Source organism: Cotesia typhae, unplaced genomic scaffold (genome assembly GCF_013202065.1).
Source record: "Cotesia typhae breed Kobodo isofemale line unplaced genomic scaffold, CoteBio_Ctyphae contig_413, whole genome shotgun sequence".
Lineage (NCBI taxonomy): Eukaryota > Metazoa > Arthropoda > Insecta > Hymenoptera > Braconidae > Cotesia > Cotesia typhae.
In genome coordinates, this window is record NW_027423750.1 from 617,148 (window position 1) to 633,569 (window position 16,422).

At 27.9% G+C, this 16,422-nt stretch overlaps 1 protein-coding gene across 3 annotated transcripts in view; it reads left to right on the top strand.

Annotated features, from left to right (window-relative positions):
• The window catches only part of LOC141527864 (uncharacterized), a 35,442-nt gene that overhangs the window by 215 nt on the left and 18,805 nt on the right, over positions 1-16,422 (top strand). Inside the window, exons 2-3 of one of the 3 annotated variants that reach the window (XM_074243570.1) lie at positions 216-350; positions 614-700. In XM_074243570.1, coding sequence (XP_074099671.1) covers positions 632-700 — 69 coding nt within the window. In that variant the 5' untranslated portion in view covers positions 216-350; positions 614-631. Of the gene's footprint in view, positions 1-215; positions 412-613; positions 701-11,841; positions 12,008-13,418; positions 13,986-16,422 lie in introns of those variants that run through there. The other 2 variants (XM_074243569.1, XM_074243567.1) reach the window with 2 other exon arrangements.

A 16,422-nucleotide genomic window follows, 5' to 3' on the forward strand; every position in this document is an offset into this window, starting at 1 on the left:
AAGTACATTTTAATTGAATTTTTTTACAATAATTATTAAAAAAAAAAAAAAATTGACTTTTAAAAAAATTAAAAATGCAATTTTTTGGAACAATTTTTTTGAAGAATAAATTTAACTTCACTAAGTTCACTAAATAAGGACTTTAATTTATTAATTATAATTAATTATATTAATTTATTAATTTTATACCTAACCTAATATTTTTTATTTAACAGTAATGGCGGAAGGACCTCTTAATTAAATTAAAAAAAAAATTTTAATTTTCGCGGGAAAAAAATTCCGCCTGATGTCGCCTGGTAACCAACTAGTGATAAACAAAAAAGCATAGGATATTACACCTCGGAACTAGTGTAAGTGTTCGTACAATAACAAAGGGATAGTGTTACAAGTGCAAAGTCCTTAAACAAAAGGGTAATTACTCATAATTGACATCCTGGATTATTTCTAAAAAAACAAAAACTCCCAGCGCGCTCATTAATCTTATTCCTTTTACTTTGACATTTTTTGATAAATAATTTGCCGCTAATTTTCTCCCCAGCCACAACGACTCTGAATAAATAACAACAATATAAATAAGCAATGACAGCTGATAATTTAAATCTATTTATTGCAGTTTTCTGCGTGATTTTCAATGCGGCCGTACAGGAGACACCGGACCTTGCAGAAGCGCCGGGACGCTTGGCGTCGACTTTACACACCGGTGAGTCATTATTATTAATTAATTTTTATCCTTAAAAAAATTCTCTGTTATTTTTTTTGAGGATTTAATTTCTTTTTTTCTCGAATTTCTAGAAAATTTTTAGGAAGAAAATTTAATGAGTTTTTTACTCCAAAATTATTTTTATTATTTTTACGGGGATAATAATAATAATTTAGGTGACAAAAAGGAGAACAGGATCTGAAGTTGTTAAGATGTCGGATAACCGGTAATCAGATAAGCTGCTCAGCGATAATCCTATGCAATTATTTATTAAACCTGCTAGAGATTTCTACTATCAGGTATTTCGTGACCTACGGCAACAAATTAAGATTTAGATAGAAAATGTTTAAGCTTTTTTTTTTTTTTTTTAAATTATTATTATTATTATGCTTGAAATTTTAGTCATATTTTATCTATATTACTCAGAAAATAAGAAAACTTTTGTTTCCAAGACAGCTAAATTATAAAATAGGTTTTTTTTAGTTAAATTTAGTGACTTGATTTAAATTTGTGCTTTTTTAAAGTTTCATATCATTCTTTATATGATCCTGAAGTTACTTGTCAGCCGTAAATTTTAAAAATTTTATTAATAAATTAATTATAATAAAAAAATGCTTTTAAAAATTTTTACTGAAAATTTTTATGAATTTTTACATGTGAAAATTTTTAATTAAATTTTTTTTTTTAATAATTTAATTGCTACAAGCTTCTTAAAAAAATTTTTAATGTCTGTGCAATTTAAAAAATATTTTTATTTAATTTAGCAAAAAAAATAATTTTCTTTTTGTAAATTAAAAAAAATTTTAGACAGTAAAAAATAACGAGGATAAATCAGTGACAGAATATTTGCTCGTTATGAGTTTGATCGCGAGTTTATCTCAATGTATCATTCGCGAGTTTTCATCCTTCCTTGACTGGTTTAATTAATCACAGCTCGATCCTATTCGCCGGAGCGTAACATAGTCAACTGAAATCGATATTCCTCCTCTCGCTCCGTGCCAACTCTTCGACTACTTACTCAGTACTTTTAAACCCGAGACTTACTCCCTCGTATTTTTGCTTCCACCTGGTGCCGATACACACCTCGGCGATAATAATGATAATAATAATAATAATTGTTTTATGTCTGTATAATAAACTGACAACTGTCACATCTCACGTAGTAATCTTCATCTGTCGAACAATGTGATTATTTAACCAGCGATTTTATATTTTTTGATTGATTACTTGACTATTTTTTACAATAATATTTTTTAAAATAATTTTTCAATATTAAAAAAATTAATTTAATTCAAAAAAATATTTTTTAAAAGTTAAAAATTTTGAAAAGTAAGGACCAGTCCTTAAATTTTATTTTTAACTTTAAAATTCAAATTTTTGATTAAAAATGAGAGATAGAGCAAAATTGAAAAGAATCTTTTTTATAGATAATTAAATTCTCTATAAAAAAGGTTTCTTATAATTTTTATTTATTTTCAATATTTTAGCTAAAAAAAAATTTTTAATTTTGGAAAATTATGGACCAGTACTCAAATTTTATTTTTAACTTTAAAATTCAAATTTCCTATAAAAAAGGTTTCTTATGATTTTTTTTTTATTTTCAATATTTTAGTCAAAAATGGCACTTTAAACTTTTGAAAATTACGGACCAGTCCTCAAACTTGATTTTCGAATTAAAAATTCAAATTTTGAGAAAAGAAAGAGAGATAGAGCAAAATTAATTAAGACCTTTTTTGTAGGAAATTAAATCCTCTATCAAAAAGGTCCTCATCAATTTTACCATATCTTGAACCCTTTAGCAAGAATTAAAAAAAAAAGACCTTAAAAATTATTACTACTGTTGATATAAAAATCGAACTTTAAAAACTTCAAGATTTATTAAATCTCACCCTGTCTTCAACTAGTTTTCGTTTACCATAAAAGTTAACAGTATTGTTTACCTTTCAAGATGCCTAATAACTCATATAAATTTAATTTGTCTTTGATATACTGCGAAACAACAAACTCGGTAAACTTTTCCAGCTTTACTTTGGATCGCTGTTGATTTTTCGGGTTAGACAATTTTTTCCGACCAAATTAATCTTCAGAAATCTTCCAAGGAGTGATTTAAGCTATTGCAATTATTCTGGCGATAATTACAAGCTAAGTAATTGTTTGAAATTTCAAACTTTGTAAAATATTTAAAACTTTTTGTTTTTTTAACTTTTTTTTCCACTAAAAAAATTTTTATCGGAAGAAAAGATTAATTGTAGCTTTATAGAGTGTCTAAAGAATAAAAAAAACCTTTGAAATTATTTTTAGAATCATTACAAGCTGAGTTATTGAAGCTCAAAAGTCACGGAATCTTAAAAGTTGTTAAAAGTCTTGGATTTATTGTTGAGATTTTTATTGAGAGCGAATTAAGTGTTTGGTGCGTAAGCGAGATTTCAATGAGTTTAACGAGGTTATAAGAATTTTTTACGAGCTATTGAACTTGAAATATTATTTAAGAATAATACTCTTGGATTTTGCTGATGGAGATCAAGGATTATCACAAGAAATTTTTATCACGCTTCGGTGGATCTGGATTTAATAAATCGCAAGTGTACCGGAGTTGAGAATAATTTATTTTAGTTTAATACAAACAAATTGAAAATTATTTTTCAATTCAAAATATTGGGTCAAGTATTGAAAATACGGAAAAACCATATCAAATCTTTTTGATGAAAAATTAAATTTCCTATAAAAAAAGTTTCTTATCACTTTGTTGAATTTTTAATATTTTAGCCAAAAATGGCAATTTAAACTTTTAAAAATTACGGACCAGTCCTCAAATTTTGTTTTTAATTTTAAAATTCAAATTTTGGCCAGAAAATCAGAGATAGGGCAAAATTGATAAGAACATTTTTTGTAGGAAATTAAATCATCTATAAAAAAGGTTTCTTATCATTTTTTTATATTTTCAATATTTTAGCCAAAAATGGAACTTTAAACTTTTGAAAATTACGGACCAATCCTTAAATTTTATTTTTAACTTTAAAATTCAAATTTCTGGTCAGCAATGAGAGATAGAGCAAAATTGATGAGTACCTTTTTTGTAGATGATTAAATTCTCTATAAAAAAGATCTGATATGATTTTTTCATATTTTGAATATTTGACCCAGAATGTTGAATTTTAATCAAATTTTTTGAAAATCATTAAGAATTTTCCAAAAAAAAATTATATTTGAATTTTAAAGTAAACTTGTCAAGGAAATTCACAACCCAGGATTCATTCAAAGACTCTCTAAAATTTCATAAGTTGTTTTGATAATTAATTGCAATTTTTTTGCACACTCCAGGCCCTGGAAAAGGTGATGAAAAATTGTGATAAGGGTTTTTGAAATTAAAAAAAAAAAAAAAAGAGTAATTTTTGAGGGGTAGAGGCAGTCGTTGATACTCGGGCGGTGTGTTGGATCAATACCGGCGTGTGTAGCTGGCTGGTCTGCCGGTACTTGTCTCACTTGCTCTTTATCGAGCACTTGCTCGTCTGCTTTCCACGTCTCTTTCTCTTCTATCCATTTTATTACATTCGGGGGTGAAAAGGAGGCGAGGGTGTACGCCGGTCTATGGGAGGCTCGAGTCTACTATTATATAGTAAGTCCTCGTTGTTGTTTCCGGCAACGCGTAACGTTATTATCTTACTTTTTTCTCCGACTATTATTAAATTATTTTTATAAATTTTATTTTTTATTTATGTCTTTTGTTTGCGGGCTATTGACTCGGGGTTTTAATCTTTCATTTTAGGACAGTTCAAAAATTTATATTAAAAAACCCTTCTATTTTTTTTTAGCTAATTTTTTTGTCTAATTAAAAAAAATTGTAAAAAAAAATGAAGAAATCAAATTTTTTATTATTAGGAATTTTTGGGTAACTTTAAAAATTTTTTTTAAAGGAAGTAGAAAAGATATTTCAAAATTTTTGGTACGGAAATTGTAGAGGAAGGTTTGAGGAAAATTTTAAGCTCAAGAAAAAATTTTTAGGAGCATTAGATCGAAAGTTATGTTAATTTTAAGATTAATAATGAAAAAAATCAATTTTTGAACATTGTTGAAATTTTAGCAAGTTTAAATATTTTTTTTTGGGCAAATAAGGGAGATATTTTAAAAACTTTGGTATGGAAATTGTAGAGGAAGGTTTGAGGAAAATTTTAAGCCCAAAAAGAAATTTTTAGAAGCATTAGATCAAAAGTTATAATAATTCTAATGATATGCCCTTAATTATCAAGAACAATACTTTGACAAGCCCGAAAAAAATTTTAAATGCAAGAAAAAGCATATAAAAATGTCGAAAAGACTTTCTTGTTATCGGATATTAGTAAATATATAAGTAAACTATACATTTATTAGTAAAAGCTGGTAAGAGGGTAAAAATAATGTCATTTCATCTTGAAATCCTCACGGGAGGATGAAAAGAACGTTGTAGCCTCTGGCCTTCATCTTGTGCAATTTCCTGTGCGCCCATGATTCTATGAAGGACGGTGAAAAAAAATAAATAAAGCTAAATCATGTTACGTCAACGGAGAAAACAGTAAAGGGTAAGGTGAAATCTTTACAGCCAAAAGAAGAGAAGAATATTTTTTAAAATTAAATTTTCATCAGAAAAAAATATTTAGAAAAATTAATATTTTAAATTATTTGATTTTTTTTTTTTATTGAAAAAAGCTCCGGAAGATTAAAATCTTTATAATAAAAAAATTTTGAACAGCCTCGGATATATTATCTAGGTCAAGCTTAAGTGAGTAAATAATTTTTATAGTTTTTTATTTGTTGATTCTCGAAGAATCGAGGATTTGCAGAATGAGGGAAATTTCAATCTGTCGTGGAAAATCTGGATTAAATATGAAAGCGATCGGTTCTTTGATCTGTCGATCATACGACATTCTTTTTATCCGTCGTTTCCGTTTACCTAATCTTTTTATTCCCTATCTTTGTGTATCATTGGACAAATATGCAACCAAACTACTTATATTATCAAAATATAGATAAATAAATAAATAAATCAAAGGGATTTATTTTTTATTTTTCATATAGATCGTTGAAAAAATATTAACTATATCATTTTTGCAATGTTAAAAAAATTTAGGACAATGTTTTATTACTTTAATATTAATTTTATGTGAAAAAAATGTAAGTTAAAAAAATTTATTGCCTCTAAAAATTATTTCTTAGACTTTTGATTTTGATTTCTTTATTATGAATCTTAAATTATTGATAACTTTCGATCTAATGTTCCTAAAAATTTCTTTTTCAGCTTAAAATTTTCCTTAAATTTTCCTCTACAATTTCCATACCCAAGTTTTTAAACTATCTCCACCATTTGCCCAAAAAAAAAAAATATTTAAACTCGCTAAAATTTCAACAATGTTAAAAAATTGACTTTTTTCATTATTAATCTTAAAATTAACATAACTTTGAACCTATTGCTTCTAAAAATTTTTTCTTGAGCTTAAAATCTTCCTTAAACCTTCCTCTATAATTTCCAATAAAATTTTTTCAAAATATCTTCTCTAATTCCTTAGAAAAAATTTTTTAAAGTCTTATAAAAATTTTCAATGATCAAAAATGAGAATTTTTTAATTTTACATTTAAAATTTTTGATAAATTTTCATCTATTGATTCTAAAAATTTATTCTTGGGCTTAATACATTCTTTGAACTTGCCTCTACAATTTCTAGAAAAATTTCAATTATAATATCTATCAAAACAAAAAATTTAAAGCCAGCAAGTGTAAAAAAAAGGAGCATCTATTAAATTAATAATAAAGTACGATGATATTTATTTAGATTTTATTTACGATCTCTAAAAATAACCGACGCACTCGATGGCCTTTACTGAATATTTAAAAGAATATAAATATGTTTTTTTTCGCATTAACCTGATTCCAAATATTTTGTTTAATTTAAACTTTTTTCATCGCGATCCGCTAATTAATTAAAAGTTTATTTATCCTGGTAAATAAATTAGCAAAACGAAAATCGGCGGGCCGCAAGGATGCTAGAGCGACACTACATATATATATTTTCTATCTAACCTTTTTACATTGATAATAAAACAAGCGATAAAAATCTTCTGCGTCACAAAAAAGCTCCAATGAACAAACGCTATCACAGTTCAGTTTAGTTCTCGACAGTCTGACGTATCTCGTGACGTGTAATGGCTGGAAATTTTAACAAAAAAATTTCGATGAAGACTAAAAATATAAAAAATTCCAATAAAACTTTTTTCTGTATTTATAGAAACACTCGTTCTGTGAAAAACTTTACTACTTTTTAGTTTTATTAAACACTCTTTGTTATTTTTCTTTATTCAGTTATTAAATTATGTCTGGCTTTAATTATCTACCGTTTTTATTAGTACTAGCTTTTTTATAAAGGACTAGGAGAAATATTTCGAGAATTTTTATTAAATTTGTAGAGAAAAATATAAAAAATAATTTTTAATCATTTTCAATTTTAAAAAAATTTTTTCTGAGAAATTAGAAAAGATATTTTGAAAACTTAGGTATGGAAATTGTAGAGGAAGGTTTGAGGAAAATTTTAAGCCCAAGAACGAATTTTTAGAGGCAATAGATCAAAATTTCAAGATGACTTCTTACTTAAAATTTTAATAAATCTTCCAGCGAAAAATAAAATCGTTCGAATAATGTTAAAAAATAAAAACATATAAATTAACTTCAAAAATGTCGCAGTAAAAAACACGTGTAAAAATTAATAATAAACCAAGCGCAGTGGGATGTTATAAATCACACGGATTGTGAATTTTCTAGAATGTATGTCACACTTTCAACCTCATCATCCTCTCTTTCCTTCCATGCTCTCTTTTATTATTTTGTTTTATTATTCTTCTGCATGATACAAGTCCTGTTAATTATAAGTGTCTTCTCTTGTACTAAAACATTTTATATTAATAGAAATTTCCAAAAATATCCTCCCAAAAATAATTACAAAACACTTGTTAATTTAAATATCCGAACTTTCCCCTAAAAATCTCCTATATCTCCGGCCCTAATTACCCCAGTACCTTATTTGAGGTCTTATTGAATTTGTCATTGAATTCTCTACAAAAAATGTTTCATACACTTTTTCGATTAATCGAGTCCTTTTAAAGATATCTATAAAAAATGAGAGAATGTTAATTAAAAAAAAAAAAAAATACTTTTTTTTTTTTGTAATTTTTTTTTTTATTTAAAAATACAGTTGCGGTTTGTTCGAGTGAATCTAAATGACATCACCGAGATAGGTAATAATGTTAAGTAATATTTACTAACATTGTAAGCGAACGTAGAAAGGGAGCTTGGAGTTAGGTGTGTAGAGGGTGGACGTTAAAAAGGACATGGTCGTGAAAAGAGGGGCAAATAAAAGGCTTGTGATGCTACAGTATCGTAGAATAGTGTCCCTCTGGAAATACTGCGCTCGTGAGGTCTTTTTAGGGTGCAGTGCATCAACTAAATTAATTTTATCCTTATCTAGTAATCTTTTTTCCCCTTTTCTTCGGTCCTGAGTTTCTCGGTAATTCTCCCTTCGAATTTCTTGACAAATTGTTACCTTACAACTACAATTAAAAAAAAAAAAAAAAAAAAAAAAAAATTAGAAAGTAGTTCTTGGTTTTGTCACTAGATGGCGCATGGTCGCTTTTTTTCTCGCTTGCAGAAACTTTATACGAAACTCACAAAAAATTTTTACTTGGAAGCCTAAATAAATTATTTTTGACTAATTCTTGATTTTACCCCTAGGTGGCGCACAATCGCTATTTTTTCTCGCTTGTAGAAATTTCATACGAAGCTCATAAAAAATCAAAATTGTTAACTAAACTCTAGGAGGAATAATTTTTTGATTAGTGCTTGGTTTCTCCGTTAGGTGGCGAATTGTCGCTTTTTCTTTCTGCTAGTAGAAGCTTCATACGAAGTTTATTTAAGAAAATTTCATTGTGACTTCAAAACATAGAGAACATTGTTTTTTTTTTTAGAAGGTTTCAGAAAAATAACAGAGAATTAAAAAAAAAAAAAAAAGAATTAAAATTACTAATTATAAAATTAACTCTAGATAATTGAAAGTAGAAAAGGTCAAACGTGTCCCGGGACTCTTAAATCGTTCAGTAGTTAAAACTTCTAAGGTCAGCCATTTATTTAGAAAAAAAAAAAAAAAAAAATTCCCGAGACATGATTAAGAAAAAGAATGATTAATTTTTTTTCTTGCTAATAAAATCACGAACATTTGCTATATCAGGCTTTAAAAAGTTGAAATAAATACTGTAATTAAAAAATAAAGCTCTTTAGCTTGTTTTTAAATGAAATTAAATGATATTATATTTTTATGAAATATACAAGGACGGCACCCGGCCGCGGAGTAAACGCCCGGGATAATAATGCGCGCGCATTCTCAAGTTCCTGGCTGGTTCATGCTGGATACGAGTTGTAGGTAAACCGGATTAGATAAAATTCAATCCATTTCATCTCGTCTCCTTTGTCATCTTGGTCTCCTTTCGCTCATCTAGAATCTCCAAAGCATCGTTTCTCAAACTGAACGGCTTTGCTGACACCAGCCACCCGCAAGCTCACTCATTGTCGAGCCCAACAGCCTCCGGGAGAAGCTCCAGGCTTTTCCGATATACAATTTTATATATTAAATATATAAAATCTACTACTTATAAATTGGTAGCATTTCTTACCAGGAATTCTACTTATTTATTACTTTTATTCGTCCTCTGATCGTCTTACGCCTTCAAGATATTTTTTCTCCCAAAGGACATTTTTTTACAATAAATTATTTTTATTATATAAGCTTCGTATGAAATTTCTGTTAGCGAGAAAAAAAATCGACTATGCGCCACCTGGCGGTGAAACCTCGGACTACTTTTCAAATTTCCCTATTTTATCTTATAAGAATCATCCTCAAACTTCGTAAAAAGTTTTTACAAGCGAGAGAGAAAAATGCGACAATGCGCCATCTAGTGGCACAACTAAGACCTAACTTTTTTTTTTTTTTTTTTTTTTTTTTCAGTTCTAAAAGCATAATTCTAAATAGTTCTTGAATAAACTTCGTTTAAAGTTTCTACTAGCGAGAGAAAAATGCGAATATGCGCCATCTAGCGGAGAAACCAAAAACTATTAAGGTTTCCTATTTTTTTTTTCAAGTTAAAAAATTTTTTTAATTAAAAATTAAATTCTTAATTAAAGGGTTAAATTTAAAAATTGAAAAAAAAAATTTTTAAGCTTTTTTTGAAATAAATTTTGAAATTTTAGTTCTTAAAATTTCGTAAAATTTAGAGCGTAAGAATGCAAGCTTAAGAAAAAAAGTATGTGTATATATATTTAGATAAAGGAAATAATTCTATTTATATATTGCGTGCAAATGAGCTAGATGAGCGTTGGAAGCTCGGAGTAGTTAGCGGCTGGAATATACTTACTGGGTTGCATTTATTGTGTACCTTACATTAGGGTCAATGATCGACTAGAACGCTTACGCTCCCTTACTCTTCCCAGTAACGAGATTTGTGTACACATACTCAAACCCACACACGCTCGCCATTCAAGTGAGAATTAAATGCCTGGTGCGCCCTCTCTTGGTCCCTCCTCAGGGGTTTTTTTTACCCAAAAATCACATCGAAAATAATTTTCCAGAGTATTGATTTTTTTAAAATGAGAAATTGCCAGAAGCTCGACGATGAATGGTTTTAAATTGATTCCAATGCCGAGATGAGTAAAAAAAAATAGATAAATAACTGAAAAGAGGTATTGTCAGTGTTGAACTCGATGGAGTACGTCCCGTCCCACTCTGAATCCCAATGGACTGTGCGGCTCTATTGGACTGTGTAATTTTCAGATTTTATGTCCGCTTTTCTACGTCCTATTGACAATAATAATAATTGCGCATATTCATACTCGCAGTTGGCTTATTTCAAGATTTTTTTTTTATGGAAAATTTTATTTTGGACTCTAGATTTTTTTCTAGCATTACTATTTTCCAAAATATAATTTTTGAATCATAATTTACCGAATAATTCAAAAATACCCTCCAAAAATTAATTGTAATTATTATTCAGGGCTTAAAAATAATGTAACTTTAGACAATTCTAAACAATTTTGGACTCTTTGGATTTTTTTCTAGGACCAATAGTTCCCAAGATATAAATTTTCAAATTAAAATTTTTAAACAAAAAATTATTTGATACTTTCTAGGACTCTTATAATTATTATTTAAGGCTTAAAAAAATAATTAAGGTCTGAAATAATTTTTTTAACAATTTTGGACTATTTTAAACAAATTCCGATCCTTTGAATTTTTTTCTAGGACCTATAGTTTCCGAGAGATAAATTTTTTAAACACAATTTTTTAATAAAAATTCTTGTGTATTTTTTACGAATTTAAAATTATTATTTACAGCTTAAAACTAATAATCAAGCTCCAAAATAATTTTTTTAATTAATTTCGTACAATTCTAAACAAATTTCCATTCAATAAATTTTTTTCCAGGAGCAATACTTTCCGAGCTATAAATTTTTAAAGTATGATTTTTAAATAAAAATTTTTGTACAGTTTTTAGGACTTGTAATTATTATTTAAGGCTTAAAAATAATAATAAAGCTCTGAATTAATTTTTTTAATTAATTTCGGACTATTTCAAACAAATTTCCATTCGTTGTATTTTTTCTCCAGACCGATAGTTTCAGAGCGACAAATTTTTAAAAACCTCCCAAGTAAATTAAAAAAAATCCCAATAAATTTCCAAAAATTTTCTCTCTCAATCCCGAAGAATTTAAACGAAATTTCACTTGAATTTCCTTAGAAAAAAAATGACCAATTTTCCGATGCAAATTACCACTAAAATTCTTAAAGCCTTGCCGTGCCAATAAACACAACAATTAATCCCGAAGTCGAACAATTAAAAATATTTTTAATCACCCGCTTATTGATCGGCATTCCAGACTGGATCGCTCAAAAGTAAGGTTGAACCGCGTAGCCGAACGGTTCCGATCCCACCCGACACAATCCCCGCGCATGTTCTCGCGCAGGAGCTCTCTGATTAGTCGCTCGTCTTAAAAGTGGGGACCCCGCGAGCCCGGCGCTAGACAGGAGCTGAAGTACGTCGCCCTCAGTGCGTGAAAAGCTGCCGGCCGGCGCTCTATACCCTGCTTTTCACAAAAATTAATCTATCTCAATTAATTGACAAATTAATAAATTAATCTTTAATAAATCCATGTGACGTGAGAGTGATTAATTATATTATTAGGTTGTTTATTTATTGTCGGGTTATTATGTACCGTATGAAGTTCGCTCTGTCGGAAGGGTGAGAATTATTTGGATTTATATTAATTGATCTATGTGGATTTCAATTAATATAAATTGCATATTTATTTATTTATTTACTCATTTGCTGGGAGATTATCGATGGAGGAAGAATTGTTCGGACGATAATGGGGTCTTTATTATTCTGCCGACTCCTCGCATCCCATTAAAGAGTTATTTATGTAATTTTTATAATCATCGCTGATATAAGATAACATAAGAACGTTGACCTCAATTATTAAATAAATACCTTTTGTGCATAAATTATTGTAATTGTCCACTTTTAGATTTTTAATTTTTACTCTTAAAAATTGTGAAAAAAAAATTTTTTTTTTTATTTTTTCTGGAAAGAAATTTTGTAAAAAATTTATTTTTTATCAGTAAAACTTTTTGAGACTTTTAAAAATTTGTCGCTCTATAACTTTCGTATTTTATAGATTTATTATTATTTTTAAACCATAAATAATAATTACAAGTCCTAAAAACTGTACAAAAATTTTTATTTAAAAATCATACTTTAAAAATTTATAGCTCGGAAGGTATTGCTCCTGGAAAAAAATTTAATGAATTGAAATTTGTTTAGAATTGTATGAAATTAATTAAAAAAATTATTTTGGAGCTTGATTATTAGTTTTAAGCTGTAAATAATAATTTTAAATTCGTAAAAAATACACAAGAATTTTTGTTAAAAAATTGTGTTTAAAAAATTTATATCTCGGGAACTATATAGATCCTAGAAAAAAATTAAAAGGATCGGAATTTATTTAAAATAGTCCAAAATTATTAAAAAAAATTATTTCAGACCTTAATTAATTTTTTTAAGCCTTAAATAATAATTATAAGAGTCCTAGAAAGTATAAAATAATTTTTTGTTTAAAAATTTTAGTTTGAAAATTTATATCTTGGGAACTATTGGTCCTAGAAAAAATCTAAAGAGTCTAAAATTGTTTAGAACTGTCTAAAGTTACTATAAAAAATTATTCAAAATTTTATTCATTATTTTTAAGCCTTGAATAATAATTATAATTAATTTTTGGAGGGTATTTTTGAATTATTCGGTAAATTATAATTAAAAAATTAAATTTTGGAAAATATTAAGGCTAGAAAAAAATCTGAAGAGTCTAAAATTACTAAAAAAAAATTGTTTTAGACCCCAAAAAAAATTTGAACTGACAGAAGTATTCATTAATTATTAATAATTTAATTTATTAAATTTAAATAAATTTTTTTTACCATTTAATAAATATTCATTTGGAAGGAAAGTACATTTATTAATAGTTGATGAAGCTTGTTAAATATTAACAAATCCTTCTATCAGAGAGAAAAAAAAATTTTTAAAGGGTCAAAAATTACCGAAAAAAATTATTTTAGACCCCGAAAAAATTTCTAAATGAAACTCGATAATTTCTCAGCAAAAAAACTTAAAAAAGGAAAGTAAAAAAAAAAAATGACTGTAAAGATGGGGCCCTTGAGTGAAGTGACCGGTCAGACAGTAAAAAAAAAGTAACAAGTAAATGGTGGAGGGAAAGAACCGGGAACGTGACAAGGAGCGCCGTCGCCGGAAAGGAAAGCGAAAAGAAGAGCGACCTTGTGTAGGGTCCGTGAGGATAGCCGGCTCCGAGGGCAAGGGTCTCTCAAAAAAGGAGTCGAAAGTGGCGTCTTACAAAAGGGAACAGAAACACGAGTCCTGCGGGACTCGTAACCGCCGGCGAACAAATGGCGGGTCGCTCTCCAGCCGCGGAAGCGCAACTAGTATCCAGTGCGGACTGTGTGCCGTCCTGACGGGGCTCTTCCGGCGCGCAATGTGCATCGCAGGAAGCAGGAGAGGCTCTGGAGAGTCCTGCTACCAGGAACTCTCCACCGACATTCACCCCGCGGCTTTTCCCGCGACCAATGATAGTTTGTGTGCTGGAAATGATCCCGAAGATCCTGCTGGCAGGCAAGCTTCCTTCTCCAGGATCAAGGAAGCCGTCGAAGAGGTAATTCTCGACGTTTATTATCATTTTATGCTCCTAAATCAGTTTTTAGAGAAAAATAATTATTACAGCTTGAGAATTAGAGATAGGAAGAAATTGATAAGAACCTTTTTTGTAGATAATTAAATTTCCTAAAAAAAAGATTTCTTACAATTTTTACTTATTTTCAATATTTAATCCTTAATCAGCGTTTTAAATTCTTAAACTTAAAAAAGTGTCTTATTATCAATTCTAATCCCTCGTAATTACGCGACTAATCACCAGTTACCGTGTAAAGTGTAACTTCAACACGATTGGGTCGAATATTTCCCCATCACACGTTCACGAGAATACAGGAGGCAAAAAATTGTTTACCACAAGTTGTTCTATAAATACATCCGATTGTTGTGATTATTAATAAGATACACACGATCGGAAGTCTATTATTGCCCTCTGAAACAGTTACGGCCTCTACGACTTATCAGAAGCTGTTTTTTTTAATGGAAATATCCGTATTTTGCGTGTGGGTTCCTGAGAAATAACTGACCTAAGATTTTTCTATTTCGCAGTCTAATAATAACTTCAAACGCGTATTTGGGGAGGAAAAATTCATCTCGTATTTTTTTTTTTTTACGGAATCTATGGACCTTTTTCCAGAGGAAATAAGGTAAAAGCCCCAATTATTGACACCCAAAATTATTTAATTATATGTAATAAGAATAACTATCATATAAATTTTTATTAAATTCTAATTAATTAAAAAATTGAAAAAAATTACTGTCAGTTGAAAATATTAAATATTAATTATTAAAAAAAATAAAATTAGCACCAGTTCAGCAAACCAGCTTACGAGCGTCTATTTTCTTAACAACTTTGGTTAGAAAAGGATTTTTTTTAAATGCCGAGTTTAAATTAATTTCTTCATCTAATTATATGATCTTTTTTTTTTTTTTTTTTTTTTTTTTAATTAACAATATATGAAAAATTTATAAAATTGAATAATCGAAATTAATTGTATGCCTTATAATATTTAAATAATGGGTGTCAATAACTAGTTGATAATTTTTAAGTTGAATCTCATATTGACAGCCAGCCGACAGCGCTATCACGCCTTTTTTTTTACTTTAATCTAAAAAATGAACTGTAAGAGTTTGAAATCTTCTGATTAAATAAATTAATTTTTATATTTTTAAAAGTAATTAATCATTTATGGAAATTATTATTAATAAACTTTAATAATAACTTTCGATAAATAAGAATAAGCAGATGATTCGACGCATGCGCAGTATAGGTGTCAATAATTGGTGAATCCGGATAATCTATTTAATTATTTAAAATTAATTAGTAAATATCAGTGATTATCATTTAAAAAAAAGAAATTGATTAGTAAAAACATTACTTGAGACATTACCACAAACAAAATTCAACGATATTGATATTTGATTGCTTAAAAAAAATTAAATTATAATTTTGTCTTTTGTAGGGTCTTATTGGGACTTTTACCTTTTTTTCAGGACCAAAAATTTCCAAGTTATGAATTTTTAAAATTATTACTAGAAATAGAATTTATAAAAAAATTATTATTATTATTATTATTATTATTATTATTATTATTATTATTATTGTAAGATAGCTGAATTAATTAACGTTTAATTAAACGACGTGATAACTATTTGACACGATTTATTTAATCGACACATCTATAGTAGTTAAAAAAAAGTTATACGTAGCTAAACACGAAAAAAACACAAGTAAAAATAAAATACTTGTCTCGCAATGCTGCAGCCTGAAGGTCAAGACAACTTTAATAAGTCGTATCCACTCTAAGACTATCAAGTTTTGATATAATACCTTTATTTCATTTTTACATAGTTCATACTTTGTATATTTTGTAAATAACAAATTTATTTTTTGTTATTTCTTGGATAAAAAAATATAAGACACTGTTTTCGTGATTTAAAACTCGAATTCTAGATGAACTATTGAAGATACGGAAAAATCACAAAAGACCTTTTTTGTAGAAAATTTATTTCTCGATGAAAAAGTCTTTATCAATTTTCCTCTATCTCCTACCCATTGGCCGTAATTATTATTATTATTAGAGAAATGACGATAAAAAATTTTTAGCGGTGAAAGAATTCAAAATAAACAATAAAAAATAATTATTGACGTTATTTGTCGTTAATAACTATTAATTAGTGATGTCGTTTAACAAGTACACGGTGCAAAGTATATTATTTGTCGTTATTAATTATTTTCGTCAATAAATCAATATTTTATGATACAAAATATTGATATCTCAGCCTGAATGTCTTTATTGTATTTTGTTATTGTTATTATAACTTTAAGAGACAAATCATTTTTAAAAGAATAAATGTATGACGTAGAAGCATCAAGTTAAATAGGTCAATCTTTATTCCATTTATTTTAATTTTAAATTAATTGATAATTCACGAAAATT